Raw genomic sequence first — 15,066 nt, 5'->3', positions numbered from 1 at the left:
TCTCAGATGACAGTCTCTGAGGAAACCTAATCCCACCGAGACAGGGACACCTGAGGACGGGGGCAGGAAGGGCAGGGGCCTGACACCTGTCGAATGAGGGTGATCCCAGAAGGCTGACTGCACCATTAACAAGACTTTCACCAAAGCAAGACAGACCTAGGATAGACGGCAAAGTAAGGCCCAATAAGGAGGCAGGACTGGACTTTTCCTCCCCACTAGAAGACAACAAATCTGGGCTTCCTCTAAGCTCAGAGGTACCAGCATGGCTGAGTCCCAAAAGATGCCGCGTATGCCCATGACAAGGGACAGAGTTCACCCTTCTGTGGTCCTGAGGGTGTGTTTAATTATTTATTAAACTGCAACAAGTTTCAGATATTTAGGTTCCATGGGCCAATCAAATGTCCCCTCCCTCCCCTCACCCCCTTAAAAATGAGCAGACTAACAACTATGATGCTTGGGAAAAAAAAAAAAAGAGAGAGAGAGAAACAAATGCATTAAGAAAACAGCTTTGGCTGGGCGCGGTGGCTCAAGCCTGTAATCCCAGCACTTTGGGAGGCCGAGGCGGGTGGATCACGAGGTCAAGAGCTCGAGACTATCCTGGTCAACATGGTGAAACCGCGTCTCTACTAAAAATACAAAACATTAGCTGGGCATGGTGGTGCGTGCCTGTAATCCCAGCTACTCAGGAGGCTGAGGCAGGAGAATTGCCTGAACCCAGGAGGCGGAGGTTGCGGTGAGCCGAGATCGTGCCATTGCACTCCAGCCTGGGTAACAAGAGCAAAACTCCGTCTCAAAAAAAAAAAAGAAAAAGAAAAGAAAACAGCTTCTGGCCAGGCGCGGGGCTCATGTCTATAATCCCAGCACTTTGGGGGTGCCGAGGTAGGCAGATCGTGAGATCAGGAATTTGAGACCAGCCTGGCCAACATGGTGAAACTATGTCTGTACTTAAAATACAAAAATTAGCCAGGCGTGGTAGCACACACCTGTAGTCCCAGCTACTCAGGAGGCTGAGGCAGGAGAATTGCTTGAACCCGGGAGGCGGAGTTTGCGGTGAGCTGAGTTTACACCACTGCATTCCAGTCTGGGCAACAGAGCAAGACTCATTTCAAAAACAAAAAAACAATTTGCTATCAACTTTAACCATCATTTTAACTCCTAAAAAATAGGCAGGGCCTCATCTCAGAATAAAAGACAGTCATTCAATTGCAAAAAGAAAGCTTTATGAGAAACTAACCCCACTGAACTTCTGTTTCCTGTTCCAACAGAGACCCTGGTGAAAAGCTGGTTTCCCTTGGGAAGCACTGCTGTCTGTCCCCTCTAGTCTTCTCTTTCCTCAGGTGTCTGCCTGAGGAGCCCTTGAGCCCCTCATCCTGAGTAATCAATCACTCAGGGACAGTGCCTTGGAGGCAAGGACACCCCCAACATCTCAAGATGCTGGGACTGACTCCCGGCACAAAAATATACCTGAGCCTGAGTCTCTCACCTTTGTCCTATCCTGAGTCCACATGGAGGAGGAAGAGCCTTGGCCTCAGAGTAGACAGAAATAAGCCTAAGATCTTCCTCTGCCCCCTCCAGCCACCTTGTGACCTTGGGCGAGTCACATTATCCCTCTGAGCCTTGGCTTCCTCATCCACGAAACGAGCTTCACAGAGCAGCCTTGCGTGGCGTTTACAAGGATTCAGTGAGATGCTGTGTGCAAAGGACCCGGCACAGAGTGGGTGCTCGGCCAATGCCCTCCCTGCTTTTCTCCTTTGTTCTTGGGGTAGCCACATTTTCTCTCTGCCTGGGTGAAGTTAAAGAAACATATGGTCCTAGGCCAGGCGCGGTGGCTCACACCTGTAATCCCAGCACTTTGGGAGGCTGAGGCAGAGGGGGGATCACCTGAGGTCGGGAGTTCAAGACCAGCCTGACCAACATGGAGAAACACTGTCTCTACTAAAAATACAAAATTAGCCAGGCATGATGGCATATGCCTGTAATCCCAGCTAATCGGGAGGCTGAGGCAGGAGAATTGCTTGAACCCAGAGGCGGAGGTTGCGGTGAGCCAAGATTGTGCCATTGCACTCCAGCCTGGGCAACAAGAGCGAAACTTCGTCTCAAAAAAAGAAAAAGCAAGGGTATGGTCCCTCCCGTCTTCCTCCTGAGATTTGGGAACAAATTCATGGTTCCTTTGGCCAAATCAGACTCTGTCTTGGTCCCAGTCCTACCGAGGACCTGCTGTGTGACCTTAACAAGTAGCCACCCCCACTAGGACTCGCTGTTTGCAAACTATAAAATGAGGGGTTTGAGCTAATTAATCCCTAAGGACCTTCAAGACTCTGGTTAGGGCTGATTTGCAAAGCTTCCTTTTTTGGGGATGGATGGGGGAGAGGGAGAGGTGAGGTGGGAATAAGCCCCCCCATCTGAGGTCCTGGCAGTGGAAGCAGTACACATACACAGGCCCCAAAAAATGTTAACATCAACCTAAGGGGCTCGGTCCTAGGTCTTCTCCCCAGAGCCTGGAATACTTGCCCTGGTTGGCTGTGGGGGAGGGAGTCCTTCCTTCCCACAACACCTCAAGCTGCTTAGTAAGGCAAGAAGGCTAGGCACCCTGCCACTCCCCGGCCACCCTCCAAAATGCTTGTGCCTCTTGGTCACAGCTGAGGCCTCAGTGTCTTGATTCTCAGGGCAGACGGCCTTGAACCCAATCCTAGTGACATTTCCCGTCAATCTGCCCCACACCCAGGAGCCACCTGACACTTTGGGGCTATTCTGGGGAGCTGAGGTGGGATCCAGAGCCTCTGGGAAATGTTGTCTGGAGCCCAGAGGCCGCGAAGCAGTGGCCCTCTCCCTCCTCCCCCTCGGGAAGGCAGAGCCATCCTGAGAGGCAATGCTCTGGGCAGGTCACATCAGCCCTGTCCTCTGTTCCTACCCGCAGCATCCCAGCTAGTTAAATCAGACACTGGGGGAAGCCTTGCAGAGGCGAAGTCCTATGGGCGTGACTACAGGGTGGGGTCTCTGGGGATGAAGGAGCCAGAAGGTCATTTTAGTGGATTAGGGGACAGGTCATGGGTCATAAGAGAGGAATTATGAGGCTGGGCGCAGTGGCTCATTCTTGTAATCCCAGCCCTATGGGAGGCCGAGGCAGGTGGATTACCTGAGGTTGGGAGTTTGAGACCAGCCTGACCAACATGGAGAAACCCTGGCTCTACTAAAAATACAAAAAATTAGCTGAGTGTGGTGGCAAGCGCCTGTAATCCCAGCTACTCAGGAGGCTGAGGCAGGAGAATTGCTTGAATCTAGAGGCAGAGGTTGCAGTGAGCCGAGATTACACCATTGCACTCCAGCCTGGGCAACAAGAGCGTAACTCTGGCTCAAAAAAAAAAAAGCAAAGAGAGGAATGATGAAGCCCTGTGCGAGGCTGGGAGGAGGACAGTAAGGGAGCCACACTGCGAAATGCCCACATTTCATAACAAGGAAGGTAATGAAACCTGCCTGAATTCAATAACTCAGGAAATCATGATAAGCATGATTATTTAGCATTTAGGGAGGTTGCCTCAGGCAGGGAGAGCTGGACAGGGGGCAGCTGTCTTTCTTTAGAAGCAGTATGTTACTATTTGATTTGATTTGATTCATGCTATGTCCAAATGTGACATGAATCAAATGTTTAAATTTAAGAATTTGCAATGGAAAAAGCAGCATGCAGTGCACCATAGTTTCTCTTCCAGCCCCTGGCCCACTGCTTTCATGGATCTACCTCAAGGCGTCTCAACGTAATGTCACCTTGCAGCCTAGAGACAAGGTCTGCCAGGCTGGGGATGTGGGCACTTCCTCTGGGAATGACCTTTGAGGGAGCAAGTCTTGGGTCTCTGACTTTGGGTTGGGCTTTTGGAAACAGCCTGGTGGGAGGTCAGCCTGGGTTCATTGCAGGGAACAGCGGAGAGCAGGCATCTGGAGTCCAAGGCCCTGCTGAGAGCCTGGCTCTGTGCTCTCCAGGAACTTCAATGGTCACTCCCTGCTGGGGGCCTGGGTTTCCTCATCTGTAGCCTTAGTGGGTGGAGGTGATCACGCCTTCCCTTGGGTGGCCAAGAGAACATGCCATGGCAAACACTGTGCAGCTGCAGAGCAAGATGCCCACAGAGGAGAGACTGTCATCTTGAAAAGGACAGAGCAGCTCCCTAAAGAGGCTGGGCCCAGCTCCTTCCCAGGGAGGAGTTTCAGGCGGCCACGCTCCCTGAAAGGCAGCATTCAGTGGGTGTGACTGGCTGGAAAGTTCACAAAGGTCGGAGAGCCAAAACCAATATTATTCCTGCCCCAGCACCTCGGCCTCTTTAACAGCCCCTGTGCTACTGCCTTCCCTTCTGCCCCTTGGGATCCTTATCCTGCACCGGTCTCCCAGATTACCAGCCAGATTTGCTGACAGGTGACTTCTCCGAGCCTGGGTTTGCTACCCTATGAAATGGGAGTATTTCAGGAATGCTGTGCCTGCAAGTTTTCTGAATGTGAGCTACGAATCAGACCAACCGCACTGTGTACCCCAGTTCTGCTAGTGTCCCTATGTGACCTTGGGCATGGGACTTTACCGCTGAACTGAGGCTCCCAGATCTGTTCAGCGAGGATCGTTCCCCAAACCCACGCCAGAACAATGAAGTGGTGGGAGGGCCCGGACCTCCCCGATGGCAGCTCTTGCTGCAGTACGCTACGCGGTCCACGCAGTGTCTGCTGACGGTCTCCAGTGGGTAGTGGGACGTTGAGGCTGGGGGAGGTTGCATAAGATGACGTCAGCAAGGTCCTCCCTTTCCCGTGACCAAAGGAATGGCTGAGACACACCCTAATCCCACAGGTCTTCTTCATGCCCCTACCCCACCCTGGCTGGCAGGCTTGGCAACTCACCCATGTCTCCTTTCCCCAGAGATCTCCCTGGATGTGGATGCAGACCGGGATGGCGTGGTGGAGAAGAACAACCCAAAGAAGGTACCTAGCTATCAGGGAAGTCACCACCCTGAACCCGGGGATCCCGCAGGCAGCCATGGTTCTTCCATCAAGTAAACCATTCCCATTTCACAGCTCAGGAGACTGAGGCCCAAGACAGGCTCCAAGACACACAGCATACCAATGATGGAACCCACAGAGGATCCCAGGCTCCTTATAGAGACGGCTACAGAGCAGGCTCCTGAGTCTCTGTTTCCCCATCCCATGATGGGGACGCCCAGTTCATGGTACTGTTAGAAAGGATAAATATGCCCACTACTCGCTACAGAGGAAGCACTGCAAAGGCGTTTGCTCTTCCTATTTTGCCTTTTCTTTTAAGACTGGGGAGGTAGGGGAGACAGACCCTCAGGACAGAGGGTTGCATTCATCATTCTCAGTTCATTCTGTAAGTAGCTAACTATTGACTGATGACAAAAAAAAAGAAAAGAAAAAGAAAGTCTCAGTTCAAGGCATAGTATTCTCTCTGCCGGTACATGCACAGTCCTTCTCTTTCTGTTTATTCATTCATTCATTCATTTGTTCCTTCATTCATTTACTTATTTTCTTTCATCTTGCATTCCCCACTCCTGTTCTGTTCCCCCGCAGAGGACCATTTTGATGGGCTGATTGTGTCTCTTTCTGCTCTGGTGTCTCTCGGGAGGCATGTGGTGTGGTTGGTGTGCGTGTATTTTTAATTTGTGCCGACAGCATGGTGTTCTCCATCTCATTCTGATTTGGACTTTTCTCTCAGCCCAGTTTTTAGGCTCCATCGGTCTTGCTCTGTGTACATTCAGGCTGTTGCTTCTAACTGCTTTCCTTTTTCTGCCCTTCTTATCATCTAAATTTTGGCCGTGGGCATATGTGACCTTTATAATAACACTCTGAAGTCTGGGGTAAATTTACATAGAGGGGTGCTTTATAAAGTAAAATAAACACAGCCTGATGAGAAGCCTGGGCCCTGGCAGCCTGCCCCTGACTCTCTGCAGGCCAGGGGAGGGTTCTCAGCCCTGTGGGGGAGCCCCCTTCTTCTAGGATCTCAGGCAGGGCTTGCCTGAGACCAGGGCCAGCCCTGCACACTCATTCTCCGAGTCTCTGGCCAAGCCACATGACCATGAACTCCACAGATGCCTCTGAGGCCCAGCAGCCGCAGGGAGAGAGCTTCCAGCCACCCCCAAGGGGCTCTGCAGTCTTGGCAAAGTCACACAATCCCCATGAGCCTGAACTTGGCTAGAATTTTTAAACCTGGGCTGGTGAAGGTTTCACATTTTCTTCACTATCCCGTAAGTATTTGTTGAGCATCTTTTATGTTCCAGGAGTGGGTCAGGCCCAGGGGATGCAGAAAGAACAAGAGAAACACAGCTCTGGCCTTAAGGAGCCCATGGTCCACATTAAATATGGAGTATTGTTGGTGGCCATGTCATCACAATTGTCCTGAATCCTCCCAAAAAGGATGTCTACAGTGCCAGGTGTGGACCCGGGGAAGCTGTTCTGTCCTAGAGAATCAGAAAGGCCTCCAGGAAGAAGAGATGGTTATGCTGTAACCAAGGAGGGGTAGAGTGGGCCAGGTGAAAAGGGGCACGACAGCAGCAGAGGGACCAGCTTGGGTAAAGGCCCAGGAGCTTGGGTCTTTTGGGAGCGGAAAGGCACCAGGATGGGTAGGGCAGAGTGAATGAGGGGCAAGGTGGAGGAAATGAGATAGAGAGGAAGGCACGTTTCGCCAGGCCTTGCAGGCCACAGCGAGGAATCGGGGCTTCATCCTAACTCAACAGGGAGCCCCTGTCCTGGCTTAAAGCAGGGAAGTGACACAATCTGGCCCAAGTTTGTTCTAGTAGCACCCTGTCTGGCTGCAGTGTAGAAAGTGGAGCACCATGCAGGTCGTATTTGGAGCATTCAGAGCGTGTCTGGAAACAGCTGGGTGTGACCCATCCAGGCGCCTCCTCGCAAGCTCCCCTAGAAACCTTGGGACCTGTGGTAGAATGTCTGTCTGCTCATTTCTCTGCCAGCCTCCACCTCCCTGCCTCCACTCTTGCCAGACACCAGCCGACCCAGACAGGCAGCCCATAAATGTCTCAGCCAGGCTTCGTGTCTCTGTGCCCATATTGAACTTGCCTTTGATGCCCATGCTGATCCTCTGTGGATATCAATCTTGAGATTCTCATTTGCCAGGTCACAGCTGCCCCAGTGGGTGGCGGCTACTCTTTACCCTCATCCTGGGGCTGTCTCTCTGGTGCCCCATGGGGTCTATACTAGGATAGAGAAGAAGGCACTGACCTTTCTTCCTGCCACTGTAGGCAACCTGGACTTGGGGCCCCGAGGGCCAGGGAGCCATCCTGCTGGTGAACTGTGACCGAGAGACACCCTGGTTGCCCAAAGAGGACTGCCGTGATGACAAGGTCTACAGTAAGGAAGGTACCAGCAGGCCCTGCTTTTGGGTGGCAGGATGGGAGGAGTGAAAAGATTCATGCCCAGTCTTGGGCTGGACTGAGGGTGAGGTGGGTGTGGACTCAGGCCTCCTGGGGATGGTGGGCACAAATACCCACTCTTGCTCAAAGCCTAAGGCAAAACTGTAAACATGGCTTGATTAGAATCTTTTTTTTTGAGATGAAGTCTCACTCTATTGCCTGGGCTAGAGTGCAATGGCACAATCTCAGCTCCCTGCAACCTCTGCCTCCCAGGTTCAAGCAATTCTCCTGTCTCAGCCTCCTGAGTAGCTGGGATTACAAGCACGTGCCATCAAGCCCAGCTAATTTTTGTGTTTTTGTAGAGACAGGGGTTCACCATGTTGACCAGGCTGGTCTCAAACTCCTGACCTCAGGTGATCTGCCTGCCTCAGCCTCCCAAAGTGCTGGGATTACAGGTGTGAGCCACCACACCTGGTCTGGAACCTTTTAAGTTACGTACGTGCATAGAAAATAGACCAGAAGAAAATTCCCAAAAGGTTAATCATCTCCAGTGTTGGAGATGACAACTGGTTTTTATTCTCTTTTATGCTTTTCTTTTCTTTCTTTGAGGCTAGGTCTTGTGCTGCCCAGGTTGGAGTGCAGTGACATGGTCATAGCTTACTACGCCTCAATCTCCTGGGCTCAAGCCATCTTCCTGCCTCAGCCTCCTGAGTAGCCGGGATTACAGGCACATGCCACCATGCAGGCTAATTTTTTTTATTTTTGGGGGGATCTTGTTATGTTGCCCAGGCTGATGTTTGTCTCCTGGCCTTAAGCAATCCACCCAGCTCTTCTTCCCAAAGCCCTGGAATTAGAGGTGTGAGCCACAGCACCTGGTCTCTTTATGCTTTCTGTAGTTTCCACAGTACACATCCATGGGGATTTTTTCCTGATTATCAAAGTAAAAGGCATTGGAAAGCTGAGCTCCAGCAGAATATCTCTTCATTCTCATCTCCTGCTCCTCAGATCTCAAGGACATGTCCCAGATGATCCTGCGGACCAAAGGCCCTGACCGCCTCCCCGCTGGATACGAGATTGTTCTGTACATTTCCATGTCGGACTCAGACAAAGTGGGCGTGTTCTATGTGGAGAGTGAGTGACTCCAGCCCAGCCCTTTCTAGCCACCTACCCTCCTCCCCTTAGCAGGTGTGGCCTCCACAGGTGCACGTCCCTGGAGAAGACCTGCATCGGTCTCTGGGTGATTGTAATGTGGCAATGCTGTTACCAAGTGAAGTTGAAAGACTTCCTCCTCTCAGGTGTGTCTGGAGTGACGTGGGTCTACGTAGAACCCAGAGGCCCTACCTCCCGACGAATCAGGGGAGGAAGGGCATTTGGGCACCTTCTTTTCCGGAGTCATGTCGCCTTCAGGATACCTGAGGCAGGGCAGGCACCACCTCCAGGTATTTTCTTCCATCTCTGACTTCCAGAGACCCTTGACGATGCAGTGGGCAACTCCAAGAGTTGACCCTTTGCTCCTCTTGATGGTGACAGGTGTCCTGGGCCCCCATTGTGTAGGCCACGGGCTCCTGCCCTGGAGCTAGTCCTGGTAGCTGCCAGCTCTGTCTCACCCTTTCTGTGAATATGTGTTGAGCCCCTCGGTGCCAGGCGCTGTTCTCAGCTTTGAGATCTCTGCAGTAAACACAGCAGTCACACCCTGACCTCAAGGAGCCACCAGTCTAGCAAGAGAGACATAATCAATACCACAATTGGGGAAATGAAATAGAATAAGTGAGGAGAACAGCGGAGCAGAGGCATCGCTAAATGGGTGCCTCTGGAAAGGCCTCTCTGAGGAGGTGACATCTAAGCTGAGATTCAAATGAACAATAAGAAGGAACCAGCCACTCGTGAGCTGAGGGAATAGTGTTCTAAGCAGATGGAACAGCATGTGGAAAGCATGGAGGAGACCAAGCCCAGAGCGGGGCGTGTATTGGGAGTCAAGGTCAGGGAGACGGGCCAGGGGCCAGAGCGTGCAGACTGGGTTTGGATTTTATTCTGAGTGCAATGGAATGTCATTAGCGGGTTTTAAGCAAGGGACTGTCATAATAATGACATATGTATTTAAAAAGCTACCTCAGCAAAATAGTTGGCATTGCAATTTGCCATGGTACAGGGCGGGTTGCGGGGTGGGGGGGTTTCTGCATGCCCAGCTGCCTGGGGGGCAGGATCTCTGTCCCAGCCCTGGACCCACCTCTTGACAGGTCTGCTATATCCAGGGCACTCACCATGAGGTGAGTGAGGACCCTGAACCCTCACCTCAGAGAGCTATTTAGCCAGGGTGGCAGTGGATAGCAGCCACCTAATACCAGTCCTCCTTCTAATCCACCCTGGACTCCAAGCAGTGACCTCACACAGGTTGGAATGTGCCCAGAGTCAGGCTGGCTCCCCTGCCCAGGGGGCTGGAAATGTTGATGTTTACACCGCCCAGGCCAGGGTTGTCATGGAGGATGGGGTCGCCAGCGGGAGCAGGAGGGATGCGGGCAGGACCGCGGCCTTGGCCCCTTGACCTTGGTGTTGTGACATAAGACCTGTTGCAAATAATGATGTCTGGACATTATCTCGAGGTTTCTTCTTTTGCTAAAGGGAGTGAACTCTGGGCTGGTTCCATAATCTCATCCCTCCCCGTCACTGGCCATCTGAGATGGGTCCTGAGCCGACAAGGAGAAAAATGAACTAGCACGGCAAGGGCTTTGAGAATGTTCCCCGGAGCCCCTTCTCTGGGCTGCCCATCTGGTGGGGAGCAGCCATGACGAAGGCAGTGGCCACCCAGAAGAGACAGTTTCCCAAAAATGCTGACTCCTGGGTGAAAACTCTGAGCTACACACACACACACAACAAAGGATGACAGATAATTGATCAGTAGCACAGTCTCCTTTTCTTCCATGCAAACACGTTGGAGTTTTGTCAAATTCCATGTACGCCTGTGGATGAGCAAATGTCAGGTGTCCTGGTAGGGTCAGACCAGCTCTCCCCAAGGGAAGGGGACTGGGTTGGAGACTGAAGGACCCCTAAAGGGAGTGTTGGAGTCAGGGAGCTACAATTCCAGATCCAGGCAAGTGTCTTCACCAGCCCCACCCTTGGGGTACCCATCTCTGATGTGGCAGGGGAATAGCAAGAGTCCTGACTGTCCCAGGTGCCCCGGGTGGGGATCAAATGAGGAAGGTGTGTCGGGCACTGAGTGTGGTAGCTGGCCTTTAGAAAGCTCTCCAGAAATGGCAATTATGGCTTTTGTTGAGATTATGATGTTAGTTATAATGATTGGGGTGGACAGAGATTTCAGTGCTCCTAGGAAGACCTGGTGGCTGCTTCGGCCTCACGTTCTGCCCAGAACACCAAGCACTGGGGCCTTACCTCTTTACACGAGGATATGGTGATCCAGTTTGCCCAGGACTTTCCTTGTTTTAGCACTGAGGGTCCCTCATGCCAGGACACCCCTCAGTCCTAAGGAAACCAAAACAGCCGGTCACACTATCAAGGAGTCTCGCTGGGAAGTAGAATCTTTCCAAAGTAGCTGGGAAGGTGAAGGCAAACCATACCACGTGCTGGCCAATGCCTGGGGCAGAGAGGTCCCGGTGGTCAGCGGGCCCAGCCCAAGGCACGAGGACTATTGGAAAGAGCAGCATTGTTGGTTCTTACAGAGAGAGCTGGCCATGCTCAGTGTGAGGTCTGTGCCCAGCCAGGGATGGAACACGGGGGAAAGGAGGTTCCTGCGGACAATGGCTGAATTGTTCCTACTGAGAAGGCAGTCCGCCCGGAGCTGGCCCCAACTGTCAGAAAGAGGCCCAGAATAGAGACGTATTTGTAAATCACAGACCACAGGCCACATTGGGAGGGAGAAAGCTGCCTGCAGATGGACTAGAACGTGTCTTCCACCTGTCCCACCACCCCCAGCCAGATGCCTGTTCCTACCCCAGACCTTGGCGTAGCCCCGCAGGTGCTCTGAGCCCTGGGAAAGCTTTGGCTATGAGTCTGCTGCAAGGACAAGTTGGCTTTTCAGCCTGACTCTCCCCTGAGAATCCATTCAAGTACAGCTGGGGCCTGTGGGCGTGGAAGGGCCTGAGTGCCTGGAGGAAAAAAAAAATTTTTTTTTTTTTTTTTGAGACGAAGCTTTGCTCTTGCTGCCCAGTCTGGGGCGCAATGGCATAATCTCGGCTCACTGTAACCTCCGCCTCCTGGGTTCAAGCAATTTTCCTGCCTCAGCCTCCTGAGTAGCTGAGATTACAGGCACCTACCGCCATGCCCAGCTAATTTTTGTATATTTAGTAGAGATGGGATTTCACCATGTTGACCAGGCTGGTCTTAAACTCCTGACCTCAGGTGATCCACCTGCCTCAGCCTCCCAAAGTGCTTGGATTACAGGCATGAGCCACCACGCCCGATGGAAAATGTTTGAATTATGACTATCTGTCTGAATTACTGAGTGATAGAGCCATCAGGTGCACACTATTATTTCTGGGTAAGCAGGACCTCACTTTCTGTTCTTTGGGACTTGCAGTATCTGAATTTTTCTACTTCATTCCTTGGACTTCTCCCTCCCAAGGGAGGATGAGTTAGGACATGGTTTCCTTGCCTTCTGTTCGGAAACTATTCAATGAAAACTTCAAAAAAAAAAAAGAAAGAAAAGAAAACTCCTTGACATCCTCGTAATACAAGTCCAAGCAGTGTTACCGATGGCTACTCATGGTTACCAAGGTTACTGAAGTTACTGAGGCTGTGTCACTTGCAGTGACCCTGTAGCATGGGTGTCATTATCTCCCACGAACAGATGAGTAAACTGAGGCTCAGGGACGTCAAGTGAATTCCCTGAGGTTTTATAGCTTGTAAAGCCAGAGCAGTATTTAAAGCAAGGCCCCTCTGACGTTGTAAGTCATAACCACTCAGGGAAGCACCCTTAGTGAGATTTATAACCAGGCTCTAATTGGGCACATTGTCCCTCAGGAGGAGCCATCCCAAGCCCTGGCTTCGTGGCTCATTCACTTATTTCACACATTTTAATCAAGTACCTGGTTTGTACCAGGCTATTCTGGTTATGTGTTCTAACCCTTGAGCACCTCATCATTAACCATTATCATTGTCGTTGAAAGCACTAAGCTGAGACTGATTCTGCCCTTCCAGCTCTACAGGGCATAAAGAAATTCCTTCTGGAACTGCATAGGGTCCTCTCTCCATGCCTTTACCCATGCAAGTATCTCCTCTCCCCACCACACCCGTTTCTGCCGCCCTGCGAGGGTATCTCAAAGGCTGCCTTTCTCTGCTCAAACGCTTCCCATCCTTCCTCCTCTGCCCTCCCCACCCTACCCCAAGTAACCAGACAATCTCACCCATAGCTGCCATTATGATGCTTCCCACATCTGCTCCATCTTATCAACAGCTGAGCACTGCTCTTAGAGAGGCTGCATCTAGACCACCTCTGTCTCCCCGAAGGTCCTTGCCCAATTCATGTGCTCTCAATCTGCCTGAAAATATCCCCCTTTGTCTCTCCCACAGGGAGTGTTGTGAAAGCCATTGGTTCTTTCAGTAGATATTTGTTAAACATGACCATGTGCCAGGCAGGCCCTGGGCCCCACTGGGCCTGTCCCTACCCTCGCACAGGCCACCCACATTTAAAAAGGCTATGATGAGGCCAGGTGCGGTGGCTCACGCCTGTAATCCCAGCACTTTGGGAGGCCGAGGCAGGCAAATCACTTAAGGCAAGGAGCTCAAGACCAGCCTGGCCAAGATGGTAACGAAACCCTGTCTCGGCTAAAAATACAAAACTTAGCCAGAAGTGGTGGCATGTACCTGTAATCCCAGCTACTTAGGAGGCTGAGGCAGGAGAATTGCTTGAACCCCAGAGGCAGAGGTTGCAGTGAGCCAAGATCATACCACTGCACTACAGCTTGGGTGACAGAGTGAGACTCTGTCTCAAATAAATAAATAAATAATTAAAAAGGCTGTGATGGAGATGGCAGGGGGCTGTGGGAGCTCCAAACAGATCCCCTGGCTTTGTCTCTGGGGTATCTGGGCCGGATTGTTGCAAGTGACACAAACCAAGGCCTGAAGGAAGAAGGGGCACGATTGTTTCAGGCAGAGGGAACAGCACAAGTCGAAGTGGGAGCTTTCAGTGGGGCAGCAGCACTGGGGGGACCTGCCTTTCCTCCCAGCCACAAAAATGGACAGCCAGTTCACTGACCTTGGCTTCCATGGTATGGAGGGGAATTCTGGGTACTAATGGGCACATTTATGTTATGTTTTTACAAACGGAATGAGAGTCTGGGATTCAGAATTAGACTTGAATCCGAGTCCCAGCTCAGCTCAGCTATTTACTGGGCCTCTGACTTTGGACAAGTCACTCCTCCTTTCTGAGATCGGTTTCCTCATCTGTGAAATGAAAACAATTGTATCCTTCCCTGACACCACTAACTGCTCTGCTGGCAATTTCCTGTGTGCCGTTCATGAGAGAGCTTGCTCATTTTGTAGACGGGGAAGCCAGAGCCGGAGAGGGTGACTGTCCGACGCAGCGCCACACAGCCAGCACACAGCGGTGCTGAGGCAATGGCGATGACCCAGCCGTGGCCATTCTGGCGGCATTTCTGCTTGTGCTTTTCTCTCTGTCTAGAGGACAAGTTACGTTGCCCTTTTGTCCCCATCAGTGATCCCACCCCGCTGGCCTCTGTCTGATGCAAGTAGGGGTCTGATGTTGGTCCTTTTCCCTCCAGACCCGTTCTTCGGCCAACGCTATATCCACATCCTGGGCCGGCGGAAGCTCTACCATGTGGTCAAGTACACGGGTGGCTCCGCGGAGCTGCTGTTCTTCGTGGAAGGCCTCTGCTTCCCCGATGAGGGCTTCTCAGGCCTGGTCTCCATCCATGTCAGCCTGCTGGAGTACATGGCCCAGGTGAGGGCTCCAGACCTCCACCATAGGTGGCTTCCCCTGGGGGCCAGCATGGGGCTCCTACCAGTGGGCCATTCCTAGGAGTCCACGCTGTGCTCCAACCCCTCAAAGTGCCAAGGGGGCGGGTCCAGGATAGGAGACCTTGATGCCCCCTGCAAAGCCAGCATGTGGCTGCCAGGGTCCTCTGAGCCATGCTCCTGGGATCAGTCTCCTTGCTACTCCCGCTCCCCACAGATTCCCTATGGGCAATGTTTTCTGACACACTCCACACCTGTGCCCTGGCCTGCCCTGCTCCCTGCCTAGGTCTAAGGCCCAGAGTCCTGATGGTTGGTTTGCTGACCACCTACTGCACGCCCTGTACTCCCTGCCCTTGTCTGACCCCCCCTTCAACTATGGGTTATACCAACTCGGACCACAGGCTGAATCCCAAATCCCGGCTTCAGGTTATGCCCTACCCTGGGGCCAGGCATCTCAGCCAGCTTTGCTCTTGCTTTGGGGAGAAGCTGGATGAGGAGGAGAGGTCCTGTACCTCTAGAGAAGCCCCCTTACTGAGTGCGTGCTCTGCCCACGAGAACCTCTCACCACAAAACCTTTCACCCCCAGACCCTAGCCTCTCAGGCCCACCCTGTTTCACTCAGAAAAAGAGAAGGGACCTGGTTGCTCTCCCAGACACAGGAGCCCCTCATTTTTATCCCTGGGCCACTTTGGGACAGGATACAATGGATTCTATAGAAGGGTGAGGCTGGAGCTAGCTGAGACGTATGAGAGTGAGCCCTGGCAGCAGATTGCCCAGGTTCAAATCCC

The 15,066-nt window shown here is 52.2% G+C and overlaps 1 protein-coding gene across 1 annotated transcript in view; it reads left to right on the top strand.

Annotated features, from left to right (window-relative positions):
* The window catches only part of PADI2 (peptidyl arginine deiminase 2), a 53,341-nt gene that overhangs the window by 19,512 nt on the left and 18,763 nt on the right, over positions 1 to 15,066 (top strand). The window contains exons 4-7 of the mRNA XM_032300570.1: positions 4,892 to 4,953; positions 7,242 to 7,359; positions 8,358 to 8,483; positions 14,087 to 14,265. Of these exons, the coding sequence (XP_032156461.1) occupies positions 4,892 to 4,953; positions 7,242 to 7,359; positions 8,358 to 8,483; positions 14,087 to 14,265 (485 nt within the window). The remainder of the gene's footprint in view (positions 1 to 4,891; positions 4,954 to 7,241; positions 7,360 to 8,357; positions 8,484 to 14,086; positions 14,266 to 15,066) is intronic.

This window comes from Sapajus apella, unplaced genomic scaffold (assembly GCF_009761245.1).
Source record: "Sapajus apella isolate SASKATOON/1434 unplaced genomic scaffold, GSC_monkey_1.0 scaffold43, whole genome shotgun sequence".
NCBI lineage: Eukaryota > Metazoa > Chordata > Mammalia > Primates > Cebidae > Sapajus > Sapajus apella.
Note: the sequence above shows the minus strand (reverse complement) of the source record. Positions and strands in the feature narration are given on the sequence as shown.